The 26,841-nt window shown below is 35.3% G+C and overlaps 3 protein-coding genes across 3 annotated transcripts in view; 2 read left to right on the top strand and 1 right to left on the bottom strand.

Moving 5' to 3' along the window:
• LOC136027176 (dynein axonemal light chain 1-like) overlaps positions 1–17,529 on the top strand; it is a 55,409-nt gene extending 37,880 nt beyond the window's left edge. The window contains exon 4 of the mRNA XM_065704182.1: positions 17,133–17,529. The gene's annotated coding sequence lies outside the window, so the exon portion shown is untranslated. The remainder of the gene's footprint in view (positions 1–17,132) is intronic.
• LOC136027707 (uncharacterized) lies at positions 1,565–25,929 on the bottom strand. The gene is made up of 2 exons (XM_065705160.1): positions 25,736–25,929; positions 1,565–2,528 (listed from the first exon to the last, which is right to left on the bottom strand). Exons 1-2 carry the CDS (start codon positions 25,927–25,929, stop codon positions 1,565–1,567), a joined length of 1,158 nt encoding a protein of 385 aa, XP_065561232.1.
• LOC136027175 (serine/threonine-protein phosphatase 2A 56 kDa regulatory subunit gamma isoform-like) overlaps positions 18,953–26,841 on the top strand; it is a 73,252-nt gene continuing 65,363 nt past the window's right edge. Inside the window, exon 1 of the mRNA XM_065704181.1 lies at positions 18,953–19,038. The gene's annotated coding sequence lies outside the window, so the exon portion shown is untranslated. The remainder of the gene's footprint in view (positions 19,039–26,841) is intronic.

The following is a 26,841-nucleotide window of genomic DNA, read 5'->3' as shown; positions in this document are numbered from 1 at the left end:
TTTGTGTGTTTTTGCTGCAAGCTGAATGTCAAAAATGCAATAAATGCACTTTTAAGTAGAACAAAACCAGCTAGTTAATAGATTTCGAGTGTCTTAGAGACCGACTGGGTATAAAGAAATTTAATAAAAGCAGTTTTGAGTACAACAACTCAGCTAGCTGATAAATTCTGTGTTTTAGCTGCAAGCTAGGTACCAAAAATTCAATAAATGTACTTTTGAGTTAAACAAAATTATGTAGTTGATAAATTCCAAATCTCTTTAGAAATTTAATAAAAGCAGATTTGAACACAACAAATTCAGCTAGTTGGTAGATTCCGAGTGTTTAAGGTGCTGACTGAGTAACAAAATTTAGTGAAAGGATTTTTGGAGTACAACAAACTCAACTAATTGACAAATTCCATTGGTTTTTGTCGCTGACTGGGTAAAAAATTTAATGAAAGAACTTTTGAGTACAAGAAACCCAACTAGTTGATAAATTCCGTGTGTTCTAATTATTACCAAGTGGGTATAAGAAATGTAATAAAAGCACATTTGAGCATAACAAACTCAGCTAGTTGGTATATTTTGAGTGTTTCAATTACCAAAAGGGCATAAAAATTGATAAAAGCACTTTTGGGTACAACAAATTTTGCTAGTTGATAAATTCTAAGCGTTGTAGTTGCTGAGTGGGCACCAAAATTCAATACAGGCATTTGTGGGTATGATAAACTCAGGTAGTTGATAAATTCTGGGTTTCTTAATTGCTGGCTGATTACAAAAAAGTTAATGAAAAAAAGTGAGCACAATAAACTCAACTAGTTTGTAATTTCAGAATTTTTTAACTGCTAAGTGAAAATCCATATTACTTTTTAGTACAACAAACTCACCTAGTTGATAAATTCTATGTGTATTAGTTGCAAGTTGAGTACCAAATTTCTAATAAAAGCACTTTTGAGTAAAACTAACTCAGCAAATTTATAAATTCCGTTTGTTTTACTTACAGGAAGAATGGCAAAAATTTATTAAAAACACTTTTAAGCACAACAAACTCAGCCAGTTGCTAAATTCCAAGTGTTATAGTTACCAACTGGATATCAGAAAATTTAATAAAATCACTTATGACTGCAACGAACTCAGTTAGTTGACGAATTTTGTGTATTTTAGCTACGGACTGGGTATGAAAAAAATAATAAAAGCACTGTTGAGTACAACAAACTTAGCTAGTTGGTAAAATTCCAAGTGTTTTAATAGCAGATTGAGTAACAAAAATGTAATAAAGGCATCTTTGTTGACAGGAAACTCAGCTAGTTAGTATATTCTGAATGTTTTAGTTGCCTAGTGAGTATAAAATTTTTGTTACTCAGTTAGCAAGTAAAACATTCAGAATTTACCAGCCAGCTGATTTTGCTGAAATAACTCGCCTAGGGTTCCTTTTGTTCTTCCGCAGCTGTCAGTAACTTTCTATTTTCATCTTTCACCGGGCATTCTTGGATACTTGACTTGCCTACTATTTCCTTGGTAAGGCAATAGAGGGTTCTTGTGTCAACACAGTTCGCTTCTTTTTCCGCTTGTCTAGCCTTTACGTTCATGTATATTGCCGTCTGTCGGATGTGGCACTTTTCTTTATATTTTTATCAGCTTCTTTGCAGGCCAAGCTCTCGGTCGCCTCTAGGTGACCATTTTCCCCAAGGGAGCTCAACTTCAGTTTCTTGCGAATTTCTATAAGATTCCAGGCCTTCATGGATGTCCACTGGTACTTAGCCAACTTTCTAAGCCAGAGGTTTTCATCGGTTCTATCAGTGTAGCTTTTGCGGATCGTCTCCCACGCTTCTTCAACGTCTTCTGGTAGGGTATACAGGGCTTCAAATTTGTTGGATAGTTCAATGTCAAACAAATATCGGACGGCCTTGTCGATTACTTTGTCCACGTCAAAGCTTCTTAGTATGTCCGTCTTTAGCTTCCTATTATTAGACTTCAGCTTCAATTTCAGTGTGGTGACTACTAATTCGTGGTATGAACCAACGTCGGCACTTCGGATACTTCGAACGTCCTTTAGGCTTGTTTGCCATCTCCGGTGGATCAAGAAATAGTCAATTTGATTTTTGACAGGCCCATCTGGGAAGGCCCAAGTGTTTTTGGGGATATTTTTATGCTGAAAGAGCGTACCACCGATCAGCAAATCACTTCTCATAGCGCAGCTGACAAGTTGAGCTCCATTTCCGTTTGTGGTGCCAAGTCCGTGGTGGCCCATCATTTCAGGGCAGTAGGATCTGTCGTGACCAATAGGTCGCTTTGCGCTATGGTCGCCGGTGATACGGGTGACATTGTGGAATATGATTGAACCGACCAAGCACTGGAAGTTGTCGTAGAACTCATATTTAAGTATGTCGTCAGCATAATTATCGGGTGCGTAGCACACAATCAATGACAATTTGGCTTGTTTAGAAAGAAATCTTGCATTCAGTATTCTTTCATTGACCAGTTTCCATGAGCAGATGGACTTTGTCGCTTTTGGACAAAGTGACTTTCTGTTTTTCCGCTTTATAAGACTTTAAACATCGTACGGTCAGCACTTATTTTGTTTTCACTGAAGCCTTTCCACCTTGTTTCTGAAATGGTGACTAGGTCAACCCAAACTTCTCGTCTTCGCGAAGGACTTTCTCTGTTTTTGACGATGCCTACATGATTCTCACATTTTATAGGCCGATCTTAAACAGTTTATTCTCATTCAAAAATCTGGTTCAAGGACTTGCATGGGTCATCATCATATCTTGAGGTTCGGATCTAATCTGAGGCTTATCGTTGACGTTTCGTCAGCAGTCTGTGTTTTACGAGGATAGCTTGCTAGGCCAACACCAAACCAGTTTCTTTGGCTTGGTTAGAGGCAGAGACGCCAGTCCCTGACTGTTGGGCCAAAGCCCAAAAGTCCCACCCAGGCCTAAAACAGGCTGACTGAGTTTATTGTACTCAAAAGTTCTTTTATTTAATTTTTTGGTAATCAGTCAACAACTAAGACACTTGGAACTTACCTGCTAGCTGAGTTTTTTATATGTAATAGTACTTTTATTTAATAGTTTTTCAGGGTACAACCCTTGATTCAAGCTTCTTTCTAGCATGTAACATCACACATTTCCTTAACACAGGCCAGTTGCAGGACAAATCCTTAATTTAAGCCTAACATATTTACCAGTTTCACAACATATTGTCCTATGGCCCCCTTCCTAAAACATTCACTTGACAGTACCATTTGCTAATAACCTCTCAAATTTACGTAGAAATCATTTCAAATTGTCCATGTCAACCTAATTACCAGCATACCATGTGTAATTCTAATATGAACATGTTCCAATGTCATTTTAGGACATGACAAAAAAAGTTTAAAAAAGGAGGGGGCAAAAGTTCAAGGATGGGCATTGGAGGCCTTTGGAGGTGGGAATCGAATGATCATAACTTCCCTTTAAAGAAATGCAATAATAAATGATTCATGGGGGATCTAAGCGCGCAACATAAGAAAAAAGCGGTAGAAGACTTTTCGCTTTTTGATTCATTAAAATTCTGGTCTTATTATAAAATACTAGCTGTTGGGGTGGCGCTTCGCGCCACCCCAACACCTAGTTGGTGGGGGCGCTTCGCGCCCCCCCCAAGCCCCCCCGCGCGCGTAAGTCGTTACGCGCCATAATAGTTACGCGCCATTGTAGTTGTGTCCCTATGTCCCACCTGTGAATATAGATATATATATATATATATGGTTTTAACTACGTAAAACTTGCGAATATACAACATTCTTTGCTGTCCCATTGTCTTTGCATATAAATAGATTGTCAGGTTATCCCCCTGTTTCCCCCGGTGTCCCCGTTGTAGTTGTGTCCCTGTGTCCCGGTCGTCATTTATATTCCCTGTGTCCCGGGTCCCGGTCATCATTTGTATCCCGGTGTCCCGGTCTGTATATACATTCGTTTTTTAGTTTTGTTTTTCTCCTTTATTTTTTTCCTTTTTTTTCTTTTTTAGCTTATTTAGATTTTTAGATTTTTTAGTTTTTTTTATTAGTTTTTAGTTTTTATTTCTTTTTAGTTTTTTTGTCCCGGTCGTCATTTATATCCCCCTGTTTCCCCCGGTGTCCCCGTTGTAGTTGTGTCCCTGTGTCCCGGTCGTTATTTATATTCCCTGTGTCCCGGTCGTCATTTGTATCCCGGTGTACCGGTCTGTATATACATTCGTTTTTTAGTTTTGTTTTTCTCCTTTATTTTTTTCCTTTTTTTTTCTTTTTTAGTTTATTTAGATTTTTAGATTTTTTAGTTTTTTTATTAGTTTTTAGTTTTTTTTTTCTTTTTAGTTTTTTTGTAGTTTTTACCTTCTTTTTAGTTTTGTTAATTTTTTTTTTTACTTGTGTCCTGGTCGTCATTTATACTCCCTGTGTCCCGGTGCTTTGTTGATTGCTAATCGAACATTCCTTTTGTCCTGGTCGCTTTCTCTTTGAGTGTCGTCATTTATTTTTTTCTTTTTTAGTTCTTTTAGTTTTTACCTTTTTTAGTTTTTTTTTAGTTTTTAGTTTTTTTAGTTTTTTACCTTTTTTTAGTTTTTTTAGTTTTTTAGCTTTTTTATTTTTTTTATTAGTTTTTAGTTTTTTTGTAGTTTTTGCCTTTTTTTTTAGTTTTTTGTCCTGGTCGCTTTCTCTTTGAGTGTCGTCATTTATTAGTTTTTTCCTTTTTTTTTTTAGTTTTTTATTGGTTTTTACCTTTATTTTAGCTTATTTTTCAGTTTTTTCCTTTTTTTTAGTTTTTTTTTATTTTTTATTTTTTTTAGTTTTTTACCTTTTTTTAGTTTTTTTAGTTTTTTTAGTTTTTTAGCTTTTTTACTTTTTTTATTAGTTTTTAGTTTTTTTTTGTAGTTTTTGCCTTTTTTTAGTTTTTTCAGTTTTTTTTTTAGTTTTTTATTGGTTTTTACCTTTATAGTTTTTTTAGTTTTTTAGCTTTTTTATTTTTTTTATTAGTTTTTAGTTTTTTTTGTAGTTTTTGCCTTTTTTTAGTTTTTTCAGTTTTGACGTCACCTAATCCAGTTTTTTCAGGTGACGTCACCTGACACATCCATCCACACATCCATCCATCCATCCATCCACAGACAACTTATTTTTATATATATAGATATTTCAAATCCCACCAAAATACATTTAAAATTCAGATACAGAATATATGGTATATAGTCTTCTCAAGTTTCGAAATAAACCCCCTAAGCATTTTGAATCAGTTATGCACTTCTGATGCAGTTAAAACGTTTGAGGGTCATACAATCTGACAATTCAGTGACTAGAAATTGACTGTATTTGCTATCTCCCCCAGGGGGAGGTGCCATAAGACCCACGCCTACCCCCATACCTTTGTTCTGTTTTAATGTTAACCTATATATTTGACTGATTTAATTGGACCCTCCTCGATTAAGCATATTTCATTGATAACGAATATGTTTCTACTTTTCTTCCAATAATAACATTGACTTCAAAATTAGTATCTTCTGTACGAGTTCCGTAAAAAAAAGTCTATTTGTATGCATAAACCCAATACCCGCATTATTAGCTCTCAAGAGATTAGAGAAATAGCTTTAAAGATCAGTGAAATTCCCTTTAAGAGATTAAATCCAAGATACATGTGCAATGAGCATTAATGAGCTGACAATGATCTCAATCTATATATACCTGATATCTGACACTTCGGCTTACAACGGCTATTTTATCAAATACTAGCTGTTGGGGTGGCGCTTCGCGCCCCCCAAGCCCCCCCCGTGCGCGTAAGTCGTTACGCGCCATATTAGTTACGCGTCACTGTAGTTGTGTCCCTGTGTCCTACCTGTGAATAGATATATATATATATATATATATATATATATATATATATATATATATATATATATATATATATATATATATATATATATACTAGCTGTTGGGGTGGCGCTTCGCGCCACCCCAACACCTAGTTGGTGGGGGCGCTTCGCGCCCCCCCCAAGCCCCCCCGCGCGCGTAAGTCGTTACGCGCCATAATAGTTACGCGCCATTGTAGTTGTGTCCCTATGTCCCACCTGTGAATATAGATATATATATATATATATGGTTTTAACTACGTAAAACTTGCGAATATACAACATTCTTTGCTGTCCCATTGTCTTTGCATATAAATAGATTGTCAGGTTTACCGACTCTTGAACATGCAACATATAATGGTCCATGGGAAAACAATCTGTATTCAGATCTATACCTCATGATTCTAATGATTGCCCTTGAGCTTTGTTGATGGTGATTGCTAATCGACCATTCCCTGTCCCGGTGTCCCGGTCGTCATTTACATCCCCCTGTTTCCCCCGGTGTCCCCGTTGTAGTTGTGTCCCTGTGTCCCGGTCGTCATTTATATTCCCTGTGTCCCGGGTCCCGGTCATCATTTGTATCCCGGTGTCCCGGTCTGTATATACATTCGTTTTTTAGTTTTGTTTTTCTCCTTTATTTTTTTCCTTTTTTTTTCTTTTTTAGCTTATTTAGATTTTTAGATTTTTTAGTTTTTTTTATTAGTTTTTAGTTTTTATTTCTTTTTAGTTTTTTTGTCCCGGTCGTCATTTATATCCCCCTGTTTCCCCCGGTGTCCCCGTTGTAGTTGTGTCCCTGTGTCCCGGTCGTTATTTATATTCCCTGTGTCCCGGTCGTCATTTGTATCCCGGTGTACCGGTCTGTATATACATTCGTTTTTTAGTTTTGTTTTTCTCCTTTATTTTTTTCCTTTTTTTTTCTTTTTTAGTTTATTTAGATTTTTAGATTTTTTAGTTTTTTTATTAGTTTTTAGTTTTTTTTTCTTTTTAGTTTTTTTGTAGTTTTTACCTTCTTTTTAGTTTTGTTAATTTTTTTTTTTACTTGTGTCCTGGTCGTCATTTATACTCCCTGTGTCCCGGTGCTTTGTTGATTGCTAATCGAACATTCCTTTTGTCCTGGTCGCTTTCTCTTTGAGTGTCGTCATTTATTTTTTTCTTTTTTAGTTCTTTTAGTTTTTACCTTTTTTAGTTTTTTTTTTAGTTTTTAGTTTTTTTAGTTTTTTACCTTTTTTTAGTTTTTTTAGTTTTTTTAGTTTTTTAGCTTTTTTATTTTTTTTATTAGTTTTTAGTTTTTTTGTAGTTTTTGCCTTTTTTTTAGTTTTTTTAGTTTTTTAGCTTTTTTATTAGTTTTTAGTTTTTTTTGTAGTTTTTGCCTTTTTTTAGTTTTTTTAGTTTTTTAGCTTTTTTATTTTTTTTATTAGTTTTTAGTTTTTTTTGTAGTTTTTGCCTTTTTTTAGTTTTTTCAGTTTTGACGTCACCTGATCCAGTTTTTTCAGGTGACGTCACCTGATCCACGATCCACAGATCCACAGACAACTTATTTTTATATATATAGATAGTTTTTTTTTTTTACTTATGTCCTGGTCGTCATTTATACTCCCTGTGTCCCGGTGCTTTGTTGATTGCTAATCGAACATTCCTTTTGTCCTGGTCGCTTTCTCTTTGAGTGTCGTCATTTATTAGTTTTTTCCTTTTTTTTTAGTTTTTTATTGGTTTTTACCTTTATTTTAGCTTATTTTTCAGTTTTTTCCTTTTTTTTAGTTTTTTTTTATTTTTTATTTTTTTTAGTTTTTTACCTTTTTTTAGTTTTTTTAGTTTTTTTAGTTTTTTAGCTTTTTTACTTTTTTTATTAGTTTTTAGTTTTTTTTTGTAGTTTTTGCCTTTTTTTAGTTTTTTCAGTTTTTTTTTTAGTTTTTTATTGGTTTTTACCTTTATAGTTTTTTTAGTTTTTTAGCTTTTTTATTTTTTTTATTAGTTTTTAGTTTTTTTTGTAGTTTTTGCCTTTTTTTAGTTTTTTCAGTTTTGACGTCACCTAATCCAGTTTTTTCAGGTGACGTCACCTGACACATCCATCCATCCATCCACAGACAACTTATTTTTATATATATAGATATATATATATATATATATATATATATATATATATATATATATATATCTATATATATAAAAATAAGTTGTCTGTCTGTGGATGTGTGGATGGATGTGTGGATGGATGTGTCAGGTGACGTCATGTTTCGGCTGACGTCATGAAATTAGTTGCCGTCATTTTTGCTTTGAAGGTGACGTCATTCAAGTTATATAAGACATATGTTCGCCGTCATGTTTCGGCTGACGTCATGAAATTAGCTGCCATCATTTTTGCTTTGAAGGCATCATTTTTGCTTTGAAGGCGTGACGTCATTCAAGTTATATAAGACGGATGTTCGTGTAGAATTCTATTAATGCTTAAGTTTATAATGACTGATGAAGATGCTCAAAGAGTCTATGCCAGAAAACTTGCTGGTGATAGAGAAAGTCAGAAAAGAAAGCGTGCCGAGGAACTACCAGAGCAACGCGAAAGCAGACTTGCTGCTAAAAGAGAAAGTGAAAAAAGAAAGCATGCCGAGGAACTACCAGAGCAACGCAGAAGCAGACTTGCTGCTAAAAGAGAATGTGAAAAAAGAAAGCATGCCGAGGAACTACCAGAGCAACGCAGAAGCAGACTTGCTGCTAAAAGAGAATGTGAAAAAAGAAAGCATGCCGAGGAACTACCAGAGCAACGCGAAAGCAGACTTGCTGCTAAAAGAGAAAGTGAAAAAAGAAAGCATGCCGAGGAACTACCAGAGCAACGCAGAAGCAGACTTGCTGCTAAAAGAGAATGTGAAAAAAGAAAGCATGCCGAGGAACTACCAGAGCAACGCAGAAGCAGACTTGCTGCTAAAAGAGAATGTGAAAAAAGAAAGCATGCCGAGGAACTACCAGAGCAACGCGAAAGCAGACTTGCTGCTAAAAGAGAAAGTGAAAAAAGAAAGCATGCCGAGGAACTACCAGAGCAACGCAGAAGCAGACTTGCTGCTAAAACAGAATGTGAAAAAAGAAGGCGGGCCGAGGAATTACAAGAACAGCAAGAAATCAGGCTTGCTGCTGATAGAGAAAGTAAGAAAAGAAAGCGTGCCGAGGAATCAAAAGACCAGCAGGAAATCAGGCTTGCTGCTGATAGAGAAAGTAAGAAAAGAAAGCGTGCCGAGGAATCAGAGCAATCTGAAAGTTATCGCCTGGCATTCAGGTACAACCCAGTCGATGATTATAGCTTGAGTAGCTGTGTTCAAATCGGGACAATGTCCAAAATTTGTCCCTATTGCAAGGCCTTGAAATTCAATGGTGAAACAATGGGAATGTGTTGCGCCTCAGGAAAAGTTAAACTTCCTCTATTGGCTGCACCACCAGAGCCATTGAAGACTTTCCTTACTGGAACTACGTCAGAATCTAAGCGTTTTTTGTCAAAAATCAGACAATACAACTCATGTTTCCAAATGACGTCGTTTGGAGCCCAAATCGAAAATCCAGATCAATTTATGTCTACTTTTAAAGTAAAAGGGCAAATTTATCATAAAGCAGGGTCCCTTCTACCATTATTAGGCGAGAATCATAAATTTTTACAATTGTACTTCATCAGTGATAGAAATTCTGAATTGAATGCACGTTGCGAAATTTCTCCCAACGTTGAAAGGACAATCGTTTCCCAATTGCAACATCTTTTCCACGAAAATAATAATTTAGTGCGTCTGTTCAAAACAGCCATCGATTTGATGCCTACTGATACTCATAAAATTGTTATTTCCGCTGACAAAACGCCTCCTGGCCAACATGTGCGTAGATACAATGCTCCGACTATCGACGAAGTGGCAATCGTTATGGTCGGTGATCAGTTTTTACCTCGAGATATTATTCTACATAAGCGAAACGCCCAGTTGTTAAGAATTGCTGAAACTCATCGATGCTACGATGCCCTACAATATCCTATCATTTTTTGGGATGGAGCCGACGGCTATCACTTTAATATTAAATTGATGAATCCAGCCACTAACAAAGAAATGAATAAGAAATGCAGTGCAATGCATTATTATTCCTATAGACTAATGATTCGGCAGGATGAAGAAAATTATATTTTAAAATGCCGTGAATTGTTTCACCAATTTGTCGTGGATATGTATGCAAAAATTGAATCAGAACGTTTGCTATATATCCGCCTGAATCAGACCAAGCTCCGCTCTGAACAATACATTCATTTGCGAGATGCAGTTATAAATGACGGTAATACCACAAACGTTGGAAGATTAACAATTTTACCTTCGTCATATGCTGGCAGTCCACGTCATATGCATGAATATGCTCAAGATGCTATTGCGTATGTTCGTCTCTATGGTCGTCCAGATTTATTTATTACATTTACATGTAATCAATCTTGGGACGAGATACTGCAGCTTTTACTTCAAGGACAATCGGCGGTTCATAGGCATGACATTACGGCACGTGTCTTCCGGCAAAAGTTGAAATCACTGATAAACTACCTTGTAAAACATGAAGTGTTTGGGTCAGTGCGATGCTGGATGTACTCAGTGGAATGGCAAAAACGAGGTTTGCCACACGCACATATACTAATCTGGCTACATAAAAAAATTACTTCAAACGAAATTGATGATGTGATTTCCGCTGAAATACCTGATAAAAATGTCGATAAGGGGTTACATGATATTATTGTAAAAAATATGATACATGGACCTTGCGGTGCACTGAACGAAAATTCACCATGCATGGCCAAAGGAAGGTGCACAAAGCAATATCCTCGACTTTTAGTACCCACAACAATTACTGGCAATGATGGTTACCCACAATATAGAAGAAGATCTACTGAAGATGGCGGTAAAACAGCAATAATAAAGAAGCGTAACGGTACCACCATCGAAGTAGATAACCAGTGGGTTGTTCCATATTCCCCTTTATTATCCAAAACATTTAATGCACATATAAACGTTGAATACTGTAACTCCGTAAAGGCAATAAAATATATATGTAAATACGTCAACAAAGGCAGTGACATGGCAGTTTTTGGCTTGCAGTCCGAAATCAAAGATTTCGATGAAATCGTAGAATATCAGGCTGGAAGATACATAAGCAGTAATGAAGCTGTTTGGCGAATTCTTTCATTTCCGATACATGAACGTAGTCCAGCTGTTGTTCACTTAGCGGTACATTTACAGAATGGTCAACGTGTTTATTTCACGGAAACCAACGTGCAACAAAGAGTCCTGAATCCACCGGATACAACATTAACAGCTTTTTTTTCGCTTTGCAAAAATGATTCTTTTGCGAAAAAACTGCTGTATACTGAAGTGCCTTCGTATTACACGTGGAATACTAAAAATAAAGTATTTGAACGTCGAAAACAGGGTAAGTCAGTCGACGGCCAACCTACCATCTTCAAAGATACCACGATAGGAAGACTCTACACCGTTCACCCCAATCAACATGAATGCTTCTTTCTACGCCTGCTTTTGGTGAATGTACCCGGTCCGACATCCTTTGAGTATTTGAGGACTGTAAATGGTACTATACATGACACTTACCGTAGTGCATGCCAAGCTCTGAATTTATTGGAGAATGACCAACACTGGGATAACTGCATCAATGACGCGTGCGAAACGTCAACCCCAAGTCAAATTCGTGCATTGTTTGGCATCATTTTAACAACTTGCTCTCCATCAGCTCCTACAGAGTTATGGGAAAAATATAAGTCAAAAATGTCCGAAGATATACTTCATCGAAAACAGTTAGAGACGTCAGACATGACTTTTGATTTTACACCAGAAATTTATAACTACACTTTAGTTGTTATAGAAGATATTTGCATAAGTATGGCAAACAAACCTCTTCAGGGTTTGGGAATGCCTTCACCTAACCGTATCGCTGCTGTTTCGACATGTGTAGAATTGGATCGTGAACAAAGTTACAGTACGAGTGATCTATTGTCGTATGTACAAAATAACATTTCCAAGTTAACGTCGGAACAAAAAGACATTTATGATACGATAATGCATTGTGTCGATAACAACGTTGGAGAAATTTTCTTTTTGGATGCGCCAGGAGGTACTGGTAAAACGTTTGTGATAAAACTGATTCTGGCATCAATTCGATCTAAAAATGATATAGCGTTGGCAATTGCGTCGTCCGGAATAGCCGCAACATTGCTGCCTGGTGGAAGAACTGCTCATTCCGCTTTGAAATTGCCTCTGAACTTGCATTCTAAAGAAACTCCCACGTGCAATATTTCCAAATCATCTGGGATGGGTAAAGTATTGCAGCAATGCAAACTTATTATTTGGGATGAGTGCACAATGGCACACAAAAAATCGCTCGAGGCTCTGGATCAATGCTTGAAAGATTTAAGAGGGAATTCGAAACCCTTTGGCAGCACATTAATATTGCTTGCAGGAGATTTCAGGCAAACATTACCTATAATACCTAGATCAACTCCTGCAGACGAAATGAATGCTTGCCTGAAAAATTCTAATTTATGTGGGTTATCAGCACTACTCATGTAATTTTTTCTCGTTTTGAGTTTGACTCGGCTATTGATTGTAATTTCTATTCGTTTTGAGTTTCATTTATTTACTGATAGTTATTTGTTGCATTATTACGCTTGGAGGATTATTTCACTTTATTTTTGCTCATTCTTGCCCAATGGAGCTCTTCAATTTTCTTTGACAAACTAGTCTTATTGACGAAGTTTTTTAAGTTAATTTCTAAATAATGACTTTTAAAGCAAGCAGAGCCACAGAGAAAATAAAATGGCTTATGTCTAAAGCTAATCTGTTTTGTGTCTTACAAAAAAAGGTTAAGATGAAGTAAACAAAAAAAGGCTATACGAATAAAGCAAAAACACACAATCAAGTCAGTGGTGGATCCAGGGGGACATGGGCCCCCCATAGAAATAATGGTAGATTTGTGATTGGGACCGCTTGCTCTGGTTTGGATTGGGACGAAAGATATTTTTATGGCACTTGGTATTAACCAAGTGACATATAGCAGTCGCCAATTCTGTCGGTCTGTCGGTCTGTCTGTCTGTCGGTCTGTCGGTCCCGGTTTTGCTACTTTAGGCACTTCCAGGTAAGCTAGGACGATGAAATTTGGCAAGCGTATCAGGGACCGGACCAGATTAAATTAGAAATAGTCGTTTTCCCGATTTGACCATCTGGGGGGGAGTGGGGGCCCGGTTAATTCGCAAAGAATAGAAAAAATGAAGTATTTTTAACTTATCAGCGGGTGATTGGATCTTAATGAAATTTGATGTTTGGAATGATATTGTGTCTCAGAGCTCTTATTTTAAATCCCGACCGGATCTGATGACATTGGGGGGAGTTGGAGGGGGAAAACCTAAAGTCCCGGTTTTGCTACTTTAGGCACTTCCAGGTAAGCTAGGACGATGAAATTTGGCAAGCGTATCAGGGACCGGACCAGATTAAATTAGAAATAGTCGTTTTCCCGATTTGACCATCTGGGGGGGGGGAGTAGGGGCTGGTTAATTCGGAAAAAATAGAAAAAATGAAGTATTTTTAACTTATGAGCGGGTGATTGGATCTTAATGAAATTTGATGTTTGGAATGATATTGTGTCTCAGAGCTCTTATTTTAAATCCCGACTGGGTCTGATGACATTGGGGGGAGTTGGAGGGGGGAAACCTAAAATCTTGGAAAACACTTAGAGTAGAGGGATCGGGATGAAACTTGATGGGAAAAATAAGCGCAAGTCCCAGATACATGATTGACATAATCGGAACTGATTTGCTCTCTTTGGGGTAGTTGGGGGGGGGAGTAATTCTTAAAAATTAGAAAAATGAGGTATTTTCAACTTACGAACGGGTGATCGGATCTCAATGAAATTTGATGTTTAGAAGGATATCGTGTCTTAGAGCTCTTATTTTAAATCCCGACCGGATCTGGTGATGGGGGTGGGGAGTTGGGAGGGGGAAACCTAAAACTTGGAAAACACTTAGAGTGGAGGGATCGGGATGAAACATGGTGGGAAAAATAAACACAAGTCCTAGATAGATGATTGACATAAACGGAACGGATCCGCTCTCTTTTGGGTAGTTGGGGGGGGGAGTATTTCTGAAAAAATAAAAAAAAATGAGGTATTTTTAACTTACGAACGGGTGATCGGATCTCAATGAAATTTGATATTTAGAAGGATATCGTGGCTCAGAGCTCTTATTTTAAACCCGACCGGATCTGGTGATATTGGGGGGGGAGTTGGGAGGGAGAAACCTAAAAATTGGAAAACACAGAGTGGAGGGATCGGGATGAAACTTGGTGGAAAAAAAACACGAGTCCTAGATACATGATTGACATAACCAGAACGGATCCGCTCTCTTTGGGGTAGTTGGGGGGTGGGGGGGGTAATTCTGAATAATTAGAAAAAATGAGGCATTTTTAACTTACGAATGGGTGATTGGATCTCCATAAAATTTGATTTTTAGAAGGATATCGTGTCTCAAAGCTCTTATTTTAAATCCTGACCGGATCTGGTGACATTGGGGGAAGTTTGGGGTGGGGAGACCTAAAATGATGGGAAACGCTTAGATTGGAGGGATTGGGATGAAACTTGGTTGGAAAAATAAGCAGAAGTCTTGCATACGTGATTTACATAATTAGAACGGATCCGCTCAATTGCGGCGGGGGGGGGGTAATTCTGAAAAATAAGAAAAATGACATATTTTTAACTTACGAAGGAGTGATCGGGTCTTCATGAAACTTCATATTTAGAAGGACCTCGTAACTCCGATATCTTATTTTAAATCTCAACCGGATCAAGCGTAATTGGGGGGCGGGGGGCAGTTGGGGGGACCGGAAACCTTAGAAAATACTTAAAGCGGTGAGATCAGGATGAAACTGGATGGGAAGAATAGAAACCTGTCTAAGATACGTGACTGACATAACTGGACCGGATCTGCTCTCTTTGGTGGAATGGGGGGGGGGTAATTTTGAAAACTGAGGTATTTGTAACTTACGAAAGGGTGACCAGATCTTAATGAAATTTGATATTTAGAAGGATCTTGTGCTTTAAAGTTCTAATTTCAAATTCCGGCCAGATCCTGTGACATTCGGGGGAGTTGGAGGGGGGAACCGGAATTCTTGGAAAACATGAAAATTGGAGTATTTATATCTTACGAATAGATGATCGGATCGTAATGAAATTTGATTTTTAGAAGGAATTTATGTCTCAGAGCTCTTATTTCAAATCCCGACCAGATCTTTTGACATTGTGGGGATTTGGAGGGGGAAATCTTGGAAAAACACTTGGAGTGTAGGAATCGGGATGAAGCTTGGTGGATAGAATAAACAAATGTCCTTGATACGTGATTGACAGAATCGTACTGGATTCGCTCTCTTTGGGGGAGTTGGGGGGAGGGGTTCAGTGATTTGGCGAGTTCGGTGCTTCTGGACGTGCTAGGGCGATGAAAATTGGTAGGCGTGTCAGGGAGCTGCACAATTTGACTTGTTAAAGTCGTTTTCCCAGATTCGACCATCTGGGGGGCAAAAGGGAGAGGAAAAATTAGAAAAAATTAGGTATTTATAACTTACGAGTGGGTGATCGGATCTTAATGAATTTTGATATTTAGAAGGACTTTGTGACTCAGAGCTCTTATTTTAAATCTTGACCGGCATTAAGCCTCTTATTTTCCTTTTTAAATCAATCTATTGATTCATAGAATTTTGTTAGAGCTCATACCATATGATCTCTTGGCTCTTAGTTCTTCTCGCCTCGTCACAAGTGCCATATGAGCTCTTAGCTCTTGTTTGTAATTGGTTTTTAATTGTTGAGTTTTCAATAAGTTTTTAATTATTAAGATTGTTTCTTTTTGCAAACAAGTTTGAAACAAGGCTTTAGTTACTTTGTGTGTTTTTTTTTAGATTTTTACTAATGACGCATACCGCCACAGAATATTTAATTAGATTGAGCTTTATCAAGGGAACCTGTCCGTATTACCACAAAAGCCAACTGGGAGGCAAAAATCTTCATTTCGTAATAACAAGGAGGGGAAAGTTAAAATCCTAACTTCTTTAGGCTGTCGAAATGATATTTCAGGATTGTGCTGTGACAACGAGGCTGAAAAGCGAAATATTTACTTCTTTTTACTGTCAAAATTTTCCTTCCAAATCTTGTTATGACACTGAGGTGAAGAGATTGTTATTAATACTTTTTTTTTGCTGCCTATTTTGGTTTTTTGGGTTTACTTTTTTGCGAAGCGGGGTGGCTCTTAAAACATTGTTGTTTCTTAGGGGATTTGTAGAATAGAAAGTAAATGTATGAGAAACACAAAGATTATTAATTTAAGTTTTGGATTTTGGTGAGCAAATGGTGGTCACTTTACTGCCTATTTTGATCAAATTATGCTCTGCATTATATGACATATCACCTCTTCTGTTCATCCTAAAACATTAAAATAAAGGACAAACTCTTTAGAACTTTAATAAAGGTTTGTATAAATATATATTTAAAACTAAGTATATAAGTCGAAATACTCCTATAAAGGTTGGAATAATCATTTAAGAAGAATATATTTTCTAAAAATTGTTTATAAAGGAAGGCAAATAACTCCGGGTTTTCTTTTTCTAGCTGGTATAGATGGGTCTCGGAATTCTCACCTTGAATCAGTCGAATGGCATCGATTTTTTTACGAACATTTACTATTAAAATCTTGATAAAAAGTAGAAATTCACACAACTTGAATTAACTACAGAAACAAAAAGTAACTACTATATCGCTTCAGAATTTCTCACTTTCTCAATACCAACCATTTACGAAATATAGCGATGTTTTTATGTAGGGGTTGCACATATTTGTCAATAAATTGTCTGAACTGCTATACATACACCGCTGAAGATTTTTATGCTTAGTTTGATACATACTTTCCAATTATATTTTCACTATCAGTTGTTTATAAATAAAAATTTTTACAGGAAAATTCTCTTACTTAATGCTAAATCTGAGTCAAATTTAAAATTTTGCATTTTTGTGCTCAACAAACATATGGAGACTTAATGTTTGAATTGAATATATGAAAGTCTCAAGATTAAAAAAAAAGATAGTTAAAAATCTCCACAGATTGAAACCCTGAAAATTTGAATCCCCAATCTGTACCTATCAAATACAAAGATAGCAAACCTATAATTATTTCCGCTTTAAGGAGTATTTCAACTTGTATACTTAGTTTGAAGCACATACCTACATGCATCTATATTAGAGTTCATTTTTTTCAGACGATTTTGGTCTTCATCCGAATATTTTATGATGAATGGAAAAGGAACTAGTAACGAAGAGCTCTAAACTGATAAGACTCTAGACTGACAGAAATAGCCTTTATAAACGTTCACCGAAATATTAATGTAGACAACGATCGTTTGGTAAATAGATATGGAGGAAGAAGAAATAGAGAAATCGACTGTTCCTTGAAAAATGGTCAATACTGTAATGTAAGCAAAATATATCAAACTTTAAAAAGTGGAAAGATACGCAAGGTTGCAATTTAAATTAAATTTTGATTAGTAAATTTTTTAGCTTTCGTCAAAGTTCTTACTGTTTGTTAAAACACTATTTTTAGATAGAAACAGTGATTAGTTTATGCTTTATTGCCAATGCTTGAATTTCTTCTGTGCATCTCTATCCCTTCGTTCTGTTTTTTTTTTTTTTTTTTTTTTTTTTTGTCAAACCCCTAAAAGAACTAGTATTTGATGTTTAATATATCTTTTGCGAATATACAGGTCGTATCTTTATCCTCACTTCCTACTCTTCAATACTATCGTACTTATTAAGCGAGCCCCCCATTGCACTTCCTGGCTGAAGGGCCAAGAAACGGAGATCAGCACCCTTTATCCTTTACCTTTTTACCTTTATTAAGCGATGCCGCAAAGTTAGGTGATATACTATATGATTTGACCTATACAAATTTTCACAAAGAGTGCATGACCCTAAAAGATGGTTCAAAATCATTTTTTTGACAAATGAAAAGCTTAAGTCACTCACTATAATGGTCAGAAGTGCCAAGGCAAAAAGTTATGCAGAAAATATTAAATATTTAATATATATATATATATATATATATATATATATATATATATATATATATATATATATATATATATATATATATATATATATATATATATATATATATATATATATATATATATATATATATATATATATATATATATATATATATATATATATATATATATATATGTTGAACGGCTTTTTTATGGCGGGGTGGTCTTTATAACTTACTTTTTTGTATCAATATTTTTATACTATTTCAAGTTTAACAGATTTATTAGAACCTTTAACCCTCGCCAGATTTTAGACTAAATTTACGATCACTTCCAATCCCTACCTACGACACATAATTGTCGAGGTTCCATTTAAATAAGGGTATTCCTTTGTTCACAAGTTTATCGAAGAAACCTTTTATGCGCCCCCCTAAAGTAAATCCTGGTTGTGCTCCTGAATTAAGAAGAGTAGATCAGGATACAGATTGCTCAAAGCAGGTGTAGGTAGCACCACCGATAGGTGAACAATTAGCTAAAATTTTATATGATACACCAAGGCGCTCCCAGTTACTACTGTGTCTATCAAAACAGGGTTCGTCTTTTTTTTCTTTATTGCACATTGGCAACTGCTTCATATCCAGCATTGTTCAAAATTCCAGCCTTTTGTATGAAATTCTACTTGTACATCAAAGATTATAACTATTAAAATATTATGTGTAGTAAAATTTTGGCAGGCCACTGCCATCAAACCCTGTAGTGGTACACCAGCGGTCCAAAATATTTTTGGTGGTGGCTTTTCAGTTTCTGGCTTGGTTTAAGGATTTAGAACGAAGAGGGACAAATATTCTTAGCATCAGGATGTACACCCGATTGTCTATAGAGGACTGAAATGAAAACTTAAGCTGAAAAATCCAGAAATTCTTGTGCTAAACTATTCCTACTCTTAGTCCATAATCCTTTTCTCCCAAATTCTGATTTATTTTTTCTTGCACTAAAACAGGTTTGTTTTTATTGGGCAATGTCGCCTTTAAAAACAAAACACGGGCTTTCTACAAATTTGTAACAACAGCAGCAATTTAAGAAACTCGACTCCTGAAAAAGGAGATATTCTGATTAACAGGTGTGTGATAAAGGGGTAATATTTGCGTAGTTTTTCCTGCTGTACATTGTTCTATTGAACTGATAATATGGGCTTTTCGTCTTTCACGAAGGTCCTCAGAAATATTTAAGGATGGTAGCTTTATTAAATCACAGTTCTTTCTTCCTCAATAGGTCAGTCTATATCAAAAAGCTTCCAAAATGTTGAATTTTTTTGTAGCCATTTTTCAGAAAATATTGGATTGTTGATTTAAAGGTAAAAAACCCACGATACACTAGCAATACTTTAAGCACTACAGTTTTGTTTAGAGTGAAAGCTGAATAGGCCTATATTTATTTAGATAAATATAGTATGATAATTGCTTCTTGGGTATGAGATGGTATTCCAACATTGTACTTTTTGCTTTGCTTTGATGCAATTTTGAGGGTTTGTTGCTCTTTTTAAGATTTTATCCAAATTTGTTTACAAAATAATATCTCAATATTATAAGTGGTTACCTCAATCTGGACTTTGAAGCAAAATTAATGTCCATACTGGAACTGCTGTGCTGCATGTTGAGAAGGAGTCAGTATGTTGGTTATAGAGATGTCATCTTAATTGCTGCTTTAGAGTACCACTTATCAACATTTCTTTCAGCAAACCTGATTTCTTTTTTTTTTATCTCCAAAGAGTAGCCTAAGAAAGAATTTAGTATACATGTAAACCATCAATAGTTAACAGTAGTTATGAAAATGCAGGTTTACAGTTCTACTAGGATTCCTTGACTATCCCATATGGTCAGTCTGGGTTGGCGGCACCTGGACAAAATCAATAATGACCCAGGACTGCTTGTCCTAGTTGCCCCCCCCCCCTCTTTCAACAGCTCTTTGTTCAGTCAAAAGAGAACATAAAACCTACCTTGGACAATTCCTTTGGAAAATATGTAGAATATCTTCCTCAACCTTTCAAAGGACCTACATTTTAGCACTAAATCTTTGCAAATTGCTTAGCTCATGTAAAGATTTTCCAAAGAATCAAGACTACTAAGAGCTACAACATGAATACAATATGAAAACCTGTCAAATCCCACAGAATAGCTCAGACTATTTCATATTTATTATGCATGTACTCAACCCTTATCCCTCAAGAAAAAGAAGTGCAATGCTTTGGTGCTATTTCAAATTCAAAATACAATTTCCACTTTCATAGAAGAAAGCACTCCAAGATGCCTTTAAAAATCAGGCCTATGAAACTCATGAAAAGAATCATCTGGAGCTGTCAATACAAAACTGCTTTGACTTTGAACCCAACCCTAGGTAGATTATAGTCCTTTTGATAAAAGCATCTGGTGGAAGACAGGCATCAATCAATTTTTTGAATAAAGTAAAAAAAAAAAAACAGTAGTTTTACTTAAGTTTTGAGGAAGATACAACACCAACATTAAATTTCTCTATAATGATTAAAACAAAGAATCATATATATACAACCCTATACTAAATATCTACTTTGGTCCTTAAGTGCCTCTATCTTTTTGAGGCCTAATTGATTAAGTGACTTATATCTGGATAGAAGTTCAATCCCAAGAATTTAAATCATGCTTAATTTCTCAGACACAACATTTTGGCTGCCTAATATGACACCAGTTATTCAGTCAATGGATCAGGGAGTAATATTGATTTTTTAAAAGTTATTACCTTTCATGAACATTTAAACTTCTTTTAAGTAAGACTGATAGACAAGATAAGACTACCATACTAGGTTTTTGGGAAAAGTTCAACATTATGAAAGCCATAGAAATTATTTGTGATTTGCTGGAGTGGGTTAAACCATCTTGCATGAATGGTGTTTGGCACAAAATAGGGCTTGAAGGTGTTCATTGAATATGTACTGCAGAAAATGACAGTACACTGGCTGTTCATCATGCAATTCATTTAGTTAGAGAGTCAATCAATTTAGCTTGAGGGTCTAATTTTGGAGGAGACTGACATAAATGAATTTCTAACTTTGACCAACAAAGAATTCTCTATGGAAGAACTATTGCAACTGGAATTGGAATTTACTAGTGAATAAGGTGACAGTGACTATTGAATAGAAATGTTCAAAAATTTAACCTCAAAACAAATTTCCAAAGCAATGTGTTTTATTGACAAAGCTATGAAGATTTTTTTAATGAACAGTGCTGACAGTGGAAGTAGTTTTAAAGTGTCCCAGGCAGTAGCTACAAATATCATTGCTACAAGGAAATTTATTTTTCATTGAAAAAAAGCTGTTTACCATACATTGGATCAATTTTTTGAGAAATAAAGCCAACTTATGACTACATGCATTATGGATTCATGAGAATGTGATTAAGTTTAAATTTGTTTTCATAAATTAATTGAATCCAGTAGTTTATTTTGTTTCAACAGGATACTTTTTTTATGTGTGTAAATAATTTTTTTTTTGTTTTTGAATGTTTACTTTCAATTTTCCTTTTATAAGTAGTATTTTTGTAACCCTGTAATCTGTCTTCAATCTGTGTACATATAAATCCTGTATATAGAATTGGATAATGTAAACTGTTGTAGTAATAAACATTATAGCTACCTGGTCTCAGCCAAAATTAAGCCATACATGCAGTGCTAGATACCATTTTGCACTGTGCTCATATATAAAAAAAAATACAGCTGTCACATCCTGAGCCTTCCTAACAGCACTCTTTTTTCTATTTTGATAGGGGTCCATCTATATTTTTAGAGCTAGTTCACATATAGAAAATCCTCATAGAAATGAGAGGAAAAGGTATGAAAATTCAGCACCAATACTTCCTACATTGTAAGCAAATACAGTGCAATAATTTTACTGATGGAGCTATAAAATTTTTTATTTAACCAGTGAAAGACTAATACCTGTATATGTCACTTTTGACCAAGAATGTATTCACTTGAAAAATAGGCCTAATCCATTTCTTATGTTTCACCACAAATAACAAGGCAAATACCTATCACAGAATAAGAGTAAATGTGAACACCCTCCATCATGTGACGTATTTGTTTTAAATCCCATCAGTCAAATGTGTTACATAAATTGGGGATAATTTCACATTTTTCTTTGCCTGTTTTGACTAATCAGTCAGAGGATAGGGGGGCAGGGTATTTAAGAAAATTTTTCTTCTTGCTGGTGTCAACAACCCTTTTTATAAACTTGTGTACCATTGGCTTTAATGTAAACCTATCTAATAAGTCTAGGAATCAAGCCAAACTAAAATTACAACTATTAAAACTAGGGCAAAGGCCTTTCTAAGATATCTAAGGGCAAGAGCATCATTTGTGCTTTACTGAAAATGACTTGTATTTTGATTAGCATGTTTTCCATTTGTCATGACTTCCTCATGAACAACGCCTGCCAGCAATAGGATGTTTCTGTAGTTGTTGATCTGTGAAGATAGCTAGCCCACTCATAAGATGTTTCTAAAACTGTTTGCCATGGTATGTTCCACCATTAGTTATCAGATGAATATTTTTATGGATCCACACAGCCAGAAGAAACTGTATCTTGGTCTAGAAAAACTCACCACTCAGCTGGAAAATAATTTGATATGCAGCTCTGTGTTGGCATACTTCTTGAAAATTTTTTAATTGTGCCCTCTTGTTCTTGGAAATATCTTATAGTATTTATATTTGCAACTTTCTATTTACTTCTGGTGTTAAATAAATTTATGGTAAAACAAACTGCTAGCAATAAACAAAATGTGTCTATAGTAAGTAGATTTAAAAAGAAGACAAATCTTGATAACAATAAATATATGAAAGAATCTCTTTTTTATGTTGACTCAAAATGTATAAAATTCCTTAATTTTGAAATTAGCCACAAAAATTTGCAAGCCTGGAGGAATGTATACTATTGAAGAAAAAGGGTGGAGCATGCCCTAAAAGAGGTACTATCTTCATAAACATGCAGCTTCATGTTGAGATTTTCTGCAGGCCAATTAAGGAGTTTCTATTTCTCTTTTGTTGTATTGGTTTTGTGTTTACAGTAAATTGCTTGTTTTTTAGAATTCTACAAATACAAATACTCTTTTGTTGTATTGGTTTTGTGTTTACAGTAAGTTACTTGTTTTTTAGAACTCTGCAAACCAGTTTCTTTGAATCAATTTTTTAAAAAGAAGTTGCATAAACTGGAAGCAGGAATTTTTATTCATTTCAGGTTTCAACTTTGTTCTTGACTTTCATCAGAGAACCTTCTTAAAAAAAATTAAAATGCATATAAATAGCCTGTAAGTTTCAGATTTGCCTGAGCAAAGTGCTTATTTCTTCTATTTTCTGGTATTAAACAAAATTTTCATGCAAAGGAGGGCCAGTATGCTATTGAATTAAAATTCCGAAATTTACAAAGTAAACATAAAACTATTCAAAAAGCTCTGTGAATTTCCTTACACTATCAGAGCTTATACCACCACCCAGTGCCACATTCATCCCCAAACATGTATTGTCCATGCGTAGTGAAAGGCTGTAATTAAGAATATACATGCAGTAGTTCATAGCTAAACACAAGCTAATGGGAAGGGTGAAATGTTGGTTCAATTTTGGGGGATGAGATGCCCAAGCCCTCAAACTTGAGGGTGATCAACCTTTTGAACCCATTAGTTTGGAATAACATATTTTGACTAAGGGTGTAATATGGATGCTAAGGGGAAAGTGGGCCATCTATCATCGCAGAACAATTTTAGTATAAAGTAAATAATGCATTTGCATGACACCATTAAGTGGCTTGTGAGAATCTGTCTTGCTTTAAGGTAGAAAAGTCCAGAACAAATGTTTTCTAGGAGCAGTATTTTCCTAACAAAAACCTCTCTGGAAATATGAACATTACTTCCTGATAAATTGTTTTGGCAGTTCCCCCCCCCCTTCCTTAACAATTCTGAAGGGGTCACCTTTTTATGGAGTGGTTTTGTTTTTGAAGCATTTTTGTGCAAAAGTGAAACTTTACTATCACATAAAATATAACATTAACAGCAAACAAAATAAACACAGAAAGAGTATATTTTTTTGAATGTAAAGAGCAACGTTGAAACTTAAAAACAAACAGAAATTATTCAGTATAGGAGGAGGGCTACCCTCCGCCTTGTAACTCTGTGCTCTTTATGCTAAAGTCCCATAGCATTCTACTAGAGACCTATAGATGAGTGCAAGAAGTTTAGTTAATTGGAAGTATTTTATGTAGTGACTGCCTTTTAAAACATTAGATTAGAAATTTTTAAAATGAATTTACTTTAGTAAGCTCTTTCATTCTTGTGGTATTATGGAAAAAAAATATCCTATTTCAATTACCTTTATTTATGCAGTCATTCTTAAAGCTTTGTCAGCAAAAAGTCAATCTTAAGCATAAAGAGTTGTGGTTAAGTGGGGAGGGGGGCCCTTCTGATATATGAAATAATTTCTTTTCGGTCAAACACTATTCAAGCTTTAGGCCTACTTTAAATAATGGGTGGTTTAGACGGTGGTAGTCCCTCTCATATACAGAATTATTTTTGTTTGTTTTAAGCTTCAATGTCTTTCAGTTTTTGTTTTAGTTTTTGTTTAGTTAATACTATTTTACAAGAATGTCTTTTAGTCCAAACTTCCCTTTGGTTTCTTTTTTTTCAAGCATATAGAAAATTCACGCCTAAATAAAACTTCAGAAGTGAACATTAGTAATTTGTGCAGTAATCTTTTTAGTTTGTTTAAGCAATATCTAGATTCAAAAATCAATAAACTATTTAGCAATTTATTTTCTATGTATTTCAAAGGAATATGTTTAAAAGGAAGAAATTATTTAGGAAAACTTTTTTTGATTACTGGTAATTTTCATTTGTATTATGCTTATTTTTGATATCTATTCCACTTTAATTTGTTTTTTCCAGCCATAGCAGTATCTGTTACTTTTAGCCTGTGCCTCATGTAATTGCTTAATTTAGTTTCTGACTGTCTTGAGTTTCATTTGTTTGTTCATACTTCTTTCTGTTTGTTTAGTTTGAATTATTATATGACTTTTTTTCTTATTTCAGATGTTTTAGATTTTTTCTAAATTAATTTATGTTCTTTTTTAAGTTGATATAGTTGTATTATTGGTTAATTGTGCTAATGTTTGTGGAGTTTTTTTTTCAGTCTTTGCTTAATAACCAAAACATCAACTTTAGTTTGGTAAATATTGAGTATTCAGTCAAAATATTTGATCTGCCGTAGTTGCGTTATTTAAACACAAACAATATTTTAGTATAAAATATGAGATTCATGGGAGGGGAACGTTATTCTCCTTTTTTTTTTTTTTTGTCTTAATCGAGGTTCTCTTAGCACTGTCTACATGTCCTAAAATTTTCAAGTGGATCAGTGTAAGGAATATGAACATTTTTATGCCCCAAATTCACACAAAACATATTTCTCTCAACTTTTTTTGTTTTCAGTGATACCCCCCCCCCCCTTGTTCCAGTCTTCTTGCCCTGAAAATTTAAGCTCTTTGGAAAATAGTAATGGTTTGAACAATGCAAGCCAAATATTTTCAAAATAGTTTCTCTTTTGTGTTCTTCTTGGCCACTATACATGCTAGGTAATTTGTAATCCCATTGGAAACCACACAAATTCAGGTTTATTTTGGGCATCATAAGTCAGTACAAGATCATTTTTTTTTAAAGCTTTGTCTTCATTGACGTCCTCTTACCCATGTTGACATGTCCTGTAAGCTAATACCAATTTTAGAAAACAAAAGTTATTATCTTAATTACCTTAATTTGCACTTTAGAGTGATATTAAGCTCCATACAGGTTCTGTTTTGATTTGTGCCAATAATGGCAATATAATGTAATGTCACTGTGTTAAGGGCCCAGCAACACGCCATAGGAGAGATTTGCTGGATAGATGCAGTTTCTGACCACTTGGTAACAGTAACCACAAGGCAGGTATGATCAATAAGAACCATTCTCCAATGGTTTAGAGTTGACACCACTGCGCAACAGCAACTTTGGATTGAGTGTGCAGGATGGCTAGGAATGACAAGCAGTATCAACCTCCTAGCAACTCACTCTTATGAAAAGCTTGCATCAATAGCCAGTGGGCAGCTGAATGGGACAAACAGCCCCAATCGTATTTCCATGGCTTGTTGTCCATTTTTTGTCAAGTCTAGACTTGAAGGATGCAGTTGTGGGTGCAGTCACCATTTTGTCTTGAAGGCTATTCCAGTCATTAATGACACATTTTGCCATATTTGCATCTTCACAGTATGTTTAGAAAGTTTTTCCAAATGGCCTTTTATATGGGTGCTGACTTACATGTTTTGTGAAGAGAGTATTGTTTGGTTGGCTATTTTATTTGTAGGTCAGTGTCATGTCACTGCGCTGGCATCTGAAAACAAGTGTCGGGAGTTGTAGGTGCTCCATCCTCTTATTGCATTATGCAATAATGCATTTTAATAATGCAATCCTCTTATGCATTTTGTGGCATGCCTTTGAACACCTTTGACTATTTTAGTATCACTCTTATAGGATGGGTAGGTCAGGCATGTCTCAAAATCCAGAATGTGCCTGACAACAGCCCTATACATCCTCAGGGAGACAGACCAAGAGTAACTGGTGATTGTCCATTTGAGCAAACCAAGACTAGAATTCGCTCTTGATACTGATGATAGCAAGTGTTCATTGAATTTAAGTTGGTCATCAACTATAACACCCAAATCTCTTTCCTCATGGTTAGTCTGCAGCTGGGTGTAAGAGTATGACTCCTTGTTGAGCGTCATGTAATTATGGCATAGGTTGTTGTTGGCAAAGTGGGGGATGCTGCACTTTGCAATGTTAAACTCCAACAGCCAATCATTCACCCTGGTTTGGATTTTCAC

The sequence above is a fragment of the Artemia franciscana genome, chromosome 5, assembly GCF_032884065.1.
Source record: "Artemia franciscana chromosome 5, ASM3288406v1, whole genome shotgun sequence".
Classification (NCBI taxonomy): Eukaryota; Metazoa; Arthropoda; class Branchiopoda; order Anostraca; family Artemiidae; genus Artemia; species Artemia franciscana.
The sequence above is the reverse complement of the archived record's forward strand: the minus strand, read 5'-3'. Positions and strand labels throughout refer to the sequence as shown.